Source organism: Lolium rigidum, chromosome 6, assembly GCF_022539505.1.
Source record: "Lolium rigidum isolate FL_2022 chromosome 6, APGP_CSIRO_Lrig_0.1, whole genome shotgun sequence".
Taxonomy (NCBI): Eukaryota; Viridiplantae; Streptophyta; class Magnoliopsida; order Poales; family Poaceae; genus Lolium; species Lolium rigidum.
The window spans coordinates 275,936,153-275,942,920 of record NC_061513.1 but is presented as its reverse complement, the minus strand read 5'-3'; the positions used below and the strand labels follow the sequence as shown (position 1 = coordinate 275,942,920).

The following is a 6,768-nucleotide window of genomic DNA, read 5'->3' as shown; positions in this document are numbered from 1 at the left end:
GAAGGTGGCGAATCCAAGCACCCACTGCCGTTCGATCTAATGAGTTTCTTTGTGATGAACGGTAGATAATAGCTTTAACCTTTAAATCAATGGTCCAGATTGCGTCAAAGATTGGAAAGCTCTAGAACTGGGTGGTAAATCCAAATTCAAAACTCGTGTACTAGCTATATAGTGGTATAGATATGCACCACCAGAGAGTACCTCGATGTATCGATTCTTGAGTTGAGCAATAAAGAAAATAACAGGTGCGATACGCATCTGCGGCGATTAATAGTTTTTCCTTGTGTGCTGACTACTAGCTAGCTGAATCGATCCACCTGCCAGGGTGCTAGCTGTTTTGAGCGTGTGTGCAACTCGACGGAAGTGCTCGTGTACGTACGTCGTCTTGCCGGACTATACTCGTCGGCAGAGGCTGCCTTAACACTTCTTGCTAAAGAAGACCGGTGAAAGAAAACCTTAATTTGATCGCCATGTTTCATCCAGTTCACACGCACACGCTGCACCCAATATAAGTCTTCTTGCTCTAGTAAATTTTCTATTTGAAATTGTATTTCTCTTTGTTTGGAGATAGCCTCATCTGACAAGGGTCCTGAGAGGACTTGGTTTAGCTCTAATTGCAGCTCACAGAGCCTCTTCATGGGACCCTTCAAAACATTCCTATCCCAGCTATGTAGAGCTTCATAGTCCTCCTTCGTATGATCACACAATGAGACCTCTGCATGCATCTCCTTAGCATGGTCCCAAGTTGTTTGGATTATTGTTTCAATAGAGTTTTCACATAACCATCGAGCTTGAAATCTCATGGGTGCTTGGCTAACCGGCCTTTGCATACTCGCATATGTTTTAAGTATCCACCAGAATCGGCCGATGGTCCGATTTATCAAAATTTCCATTTACTATCCCTGCCAAAAGAAACTCCGCTGCCCATCTGGGATCACATACTGCACGGTCTAGTCTCTCTCTGATTTTACCTCTTCTCCAAGTGAAAATGTCTCCTTCATATCCCATATCCTCCAGGTTGCATGCGATCAAGGTGTCCCTAAAAGCCTACATGCAACATTGAGGCCGCATTGCACCTCCCTCTTTCTCAGTTGAGTACAAAATTTCATTAAAATCACCCATTACGATCCAAGGTTGATCAATTGATGTATGTAGGGATCTAAGGTAGTCCCAAGACAAGTGTTTTCGATCACTACTTGGTTCTCCATAGAAACTTGTTAGTCGCCAACCCGCATCATCATTCTCATCAATGCGAACCACGGTCTATCTTCCTCCTCCAACCTGGACGGTGGAGGCCGACAGCCGTCGGGGTAGCGGCTACGCACGCCCACGAGGCGGAGACGGCCGGCTACTTCCCGCCCGATCCCGTTGCCGCCCTTCCACCCCGCCGATTTCCGCCACACCACTGCGTCCCCCGCCATGATCCAGGTGGTACGTTTAGCCGAAGGCCACCCCCACCAGACCCGCCGTCCATTGTCGCCGCCCCTAGAAGACCCCGCCTCCGCGCGAAGGGGAGTCCATGGGCGCGCCACCACCGCCCCCTGCCTTTGGCAGCCGGGCGCGGCTGCCACCACTGACCCCGACGGCGGTAGCAGCTGGGAAGAGGAAGATCAGCTGCCTTTTTCTACGGTTTGGGTCATCGTCCGGAGCCGCCTCGCGCGAGACAACCCGGGACGAAGATCGGTTGGGAAGGGAGGAGAGGGGGAGAGAGGAGGCGGTGGTGGAGGGCGGAGGGGCGGCGGTGCAGGGAGGGGTCAGGTGGGGAGCGGCGGCTGTGCAGGGAGTCTCGACCTGTGGCGGCAGTCCTCCTAGAGGCGCCTGTGGCAAACACGTGAGCCAGTCGTAGGTACCAAATGAATTCAAGGTAAATGAGATCGGGTTTACTTGCATTGACATCAGCTGCATTGAAAATCGCATACATTCGAGGTAAATTCTGAATTGTGAGGTCTATTTACTTCTTATACTAGATAATTTGGGGAGTAAACTGATTTTTTATGACAAAATCAATCACCAACAAGACTTTATGTAAATAACTCGATATGCGTTCTCTCATTCCTTTATAGTGGATGCAAACAACTTCGCCAAAGAAGTCGCAAATCATGTATTGCGGCCAAAATGACAATGGTACAATTCGTTATTTCAAAAACTCCTTTGTTGACACTAAAATATTATGAGATGTATCGAGTAACCATAATTGATAGCAACATGCATAACCAAGCCAAGAACAATGTGTGGTCATTTGTGGATAAGCAGGTCAACGAGGTCGGCAGCAACACTGCAGCGCTCCGTCATCATGATATCTATGGCGGTAACGGGGGGCATTTTGCCGATCCCCTTGAACGCGTTCTCGCATGCATCGCCAGCGCCCTTTGCGCCCGACAAGAGCTTGGACGTGCCAGCGTAGTCCCCGCCATCGAAGCCGGAGCGGCCGTCGATGTCGAGGTCCATGGCAGCATCGACATAGGCCCCGAGGCAGACGGCCAGCGCGTCCCCCTGGGGCGTACCCTGGCTCTTCTTGGCCAGGTCGCCGATGACCGCGCCGTTGTGGTCGGCGGTGTCGATGGCGATCTGCAGCGCGATGCCGGCGAGGCCGTGCGCGGTGGAGGCCTTGGTGCTCTCCGGGGCGTCACGCAGCACGGCCACACACATGGCGGCGTTCTTGGTCTTCTTGCATGTGCGGGAGATGAAACCGGCGTCGGCGTGGGCGGCGGGAAGGGTGGAGAACATCGCGATGAGTAGGATGAGAGACATAGCTAGGGACATCGTCGCTGCCCTCCCCATTGTGCTTGTATGCATTTTGCACCTAGGAGTTGTTACCTGTACCGCTCGCGTCACAACTCATATATGGAACGCTGGACGGGAGAAAATCCTTGCGATAAATGATGCTCCTTAATTTCGATATGTCCATTCATTTTTCTTCATGGTATGTAGTAATACCATATCAAATTAATAAATGAAGATAGTGCGAGTAAATCAAATGAGTAGTGAAGAATCAATGAATGGTACTACTCCCTCTATATACATCCCCCTAAAGTTTCCGAGAAAAAACTTTGACCACTAATTTGGTCTATTTTGTTGACTAAATTAATGATTCAAGTTCTCTTCCGTCTTCGGAGCTTTTTTAATGAGTTTATAGGTATAAAGTGAGTACGAGTAAAACTAATGAGTAACTGATGAGGACATCCCTACTACACCACTATCTCCGTCATTGACAAATGAAGATGAACCTGCTGTGAAGCTCAAGTCCGATGAAGTTCGGATTGGACCAATTACAAGGGCTCGTGTGAAGCTACTTAAATAACAGGTGAATTTATTTCTAAACGATACTTTGATTGATGAGAACTTTATACTGCCTAAGTCCTGTTACTTATGTGTCATCAGGTATCAAAAGGAGACAAGCATCACACGAAGAGTAGAGGAGCAGCTGGACGTGAAGACAGACGTCAAGATGGACGTGAAGCTGGACATGGAGCTGGACATGAAGATATCTCATGGACGCGCGACGGAGGAGCGGGAGGCATGCGCGAGAGGAGAAGAAGACGTCCGGGCCGGTCCAGCACCCGGTCAGACCGGTCGGCACGCTGGCGCGCCCGGTCCCTGGCCCGGTCCAACCGGGCGGCAGACCGGATTCACCCCGGCGCCAACCGGGCATCGTACCGGGGCCGACCGGAAGAACTTTTGCGACACTTCCGGTTGCCGCCCGGTCCAGGGCCCGGTCCAGACCGGCCAGCCCGGTCCCAGACCCGGTCAACCGGATTCCAGACCGGACTAGTCCGAGTCTGTCTCGACCAGATCTATTCTGGGTCGGTTTTACTTGTATCTTTTCGACCAGAACTTGTCCCGGACGCCTATATAAGTGCCTTGGACGACCCCCTAGCTGCTTTAGACCACGTTTAAGATAAACCCTAGTTCTTAGTTGTTCGCTTTAGCAAACTATTGAATCCCTACACCATATTGCTTGATATTGTGTAGATCCTGATAAAGTCTTGTGTGATCTGCTGTTCCATTGGGAATTACGGTTGCAACTTACCGCTTCCTGGTCGGCGGCTACGTGCGCAAGTGTGTGGAGTTGCGAATATCTTGCAGTGTTGAGAGCTGTTGCATGGGCGACAGGGACCAATCAAGAGATCTCGTTGCGTCATACAAGTTATCATCCACAACATCGTCGTGTTTCTCCGCTGCCATCACCTCATGACCATCATCACCACCGTTGCTTACTGAGAAGATCGGGACACCCCATATCAGTAACGAAGGATAATGAATAGGAGTACTAGCAAATGACAAATTGCTAGCCACGTGAGGTAGATGCGCCATTGAAGCAACGATAAAGGTCTCCCGGTAGTCGCGAATCATCTCTCCAAGGGAACCTGCACAAACATCAGTGTGGAAAGACGCACCGATGTTGATCATTAGTTGCCTCGGTTAAAGCTTGCACCATCTAGGCACAAGTGAATTGCTCGGACGAGAATATGCCTATGCTACATTGGCAGTAATTCCTAGGATCGACATTTTGTATTTATTTAGCGGATGTACATGCTCATCACCTTTATGTCGCCTTCTATCGTCTTCTTCAAGCCTGGCAATATCAAATCCGAGCATCGCGGTGGTCTCAAGGCGGAGAAGGTCTCCGAGGACCGCACAACCAACACGATGACTAACAATTGCTTCCTTGATTACTTGCTCCAAACCTTGCTCTCGTGTCTCGCCGCATCTTTTTGGCTACCGGATAGACAAACATCAAATGAAGGATGTCATTGGGCCCTTGGTGGCATACAGGGTATTCGTTGGACATGCCCACATGTTGATTCGCCACTCTTCTACTATATACTTGGTGTTTGTAAAAAAAATGATCCAATGATCCTATTCCATTGAAAAGTTAGTTGACATGAATGGTAAGTAATAATATATTCTGAAATAGGTTTGAGTGTAGCAAGAAAACCAAGCTTTAACTTTTTTCAGAAAAAAAAACAACCCTAACTCAAAAACCTTTACGCCAAAAAAAACTCTAGAACCTCCAAAGCTTGTCCATCGAACCTAAATGCTCTAGCCCATTAACCCAAATTTTAGTACTCACTAGTAGAAAAAAGGGATTCAGTCCCGGATGGTAGGGTCTTTAGTCTCGGTTTTGCATTCGGGACTACGGAATCGGGACTAGACCCTCTCTTTAGTCCCGATTGCATTACAAATCGGGACTAAAGACCCTTCTCTTTTTTTTCTATTTTTTCTTCAGAATTCATAATATTTGTGTTGTTTCACCGGTTTAGTCTCTAACTACATTTAATCTCTAGTCAAATTACTTACTCATAGTCAAACTTCCTGCTCGGTCACCCACCTCAAACTACTCCAACTGGCACAATTAACTTCCGAGTTCTCTTTGCACCCATGTTATTGATATTACTATCATATCAATCCTATTAACCTTCACGATGTCACATTTTGTTGTTGTTTGAATTCAAAATAATTCTTCTAATAAACAAAAGTAACGATGTAATAATAATCTTTATTAAATACTTAAAAATAATTTTTTATTTTCTAATTTTTTTTCATAATCTAAAATCTGAAAATATTTCATATTTCCCTTTGGTAGTTTGAGAGTATAAAATTTAGCTAACCGGGTAACCTAGGTGAAATCGAATGTTACTTTTTCAGATGATCATTTTCATATGTTATACTTTTTTTTACGTCGTATGCAAAAGATATTCCCATTTTACTGAGAAATTAACTGAAAAGGTAAAAATTAAAATTTGTTTATTTCCCCTAGTAGTAGGTTGTGTAACATACAAGAATCTCAAAAGATTTTATTTTAACATTTTATTTTGTATTTAAAGGGCTAAAAAGGCGATCTACGGGTGGTGGTGGTGGTGGGTGGAGTGCATGGGGAGCAAAAAAAACACAGAAAACCTCCTACTAGGACTAAAGGGTGGACCTTTAGTTCAGGTTGGGGACACCAACCAGGACTAAATAGGCTCGCACCAGCGAAGCCTGCCCCATCTCCATTCACCGAGACTAAAGGTTATATTACGAACCGGGACTAAAACTTTTTAGCATCCTAGCCATTCGAACCGATACTAATTCTCACATTAGTTCTGGTTTGTAATGCGGACTAGATGAATGCTCTAGGTAGCTTCGAACGAAAGCCCTGTTTTCTACTAGTATCATGCTTAATGGTTGTGTGCATCTCTAGTTGGTGCAGAGGCCGGGAAGTAAAATCCTCCCCATTTTTTTAGGTTGGTTTTAGATTCACCAACTGCTTTTTTCAAAATCTAATAATACTCGACTCGCGCTGCCACGCACGTAGGGTGGCTCGGGCAGAAACCCTAGCGCCGCCGCGAGACCGCGACTTCCCGCCCCCTCATCTGATCTCCTTCCTCCCTACTCTCGTCGGCGCGCGCATGCGGGCATAGCCTGTGATGCTCTGGGTAGCGCAGGTCCCCCATCTCGAATCGCGGAGGAGGCTCTGTATTGGCGGCGATGATAGCCAGCCGGTGGTGGGGCTGGTCGGTGGTCGGCGTGATGGGATCCAGGGCAGGATCCGGTGTGGCGGCCTCGGGCGCTGGTTCTGCGGCGCGTCACGCCTGGCTGCCTTGGCTAGGGCTACGATGGTCGAGTGACAGCAGGGGTGACCCCGACGGATGCGGATCCGGCGTCTACAGTGGTGTGGTCGTGCCTGGTGGTGGTCGGTGGGTCCTCTGCACCTATTCCTCCCGGCGGCTCGCATTGGTGGCCTACTTCGGTGTTGGGGCGGCGGCGGACGACTCTTGGACGGGT

At 48.2% G+C, this 6,768-nt stretch overlaps 1 protein-coding gene across 1 annotated transcript; it reads right to left on the bottom strand.

The window, feature by feature from the left end:
• Positions 1-2,235: 2,235 nt before the first annotated feature.
• LOC124665253 lies at positions 2,236-2,781 on the bottom strand. The gene has a single exon (XM_047202673.1). It carries the CDS (start codon positions 2,779-2,781, stop codon positions 2,236-2,238), a length of 546 nt encoding a protein of 181 aa, XP_047058629.1.
• Positions 2,782-6,768: the final 3,987 nt, after the last annotated feature.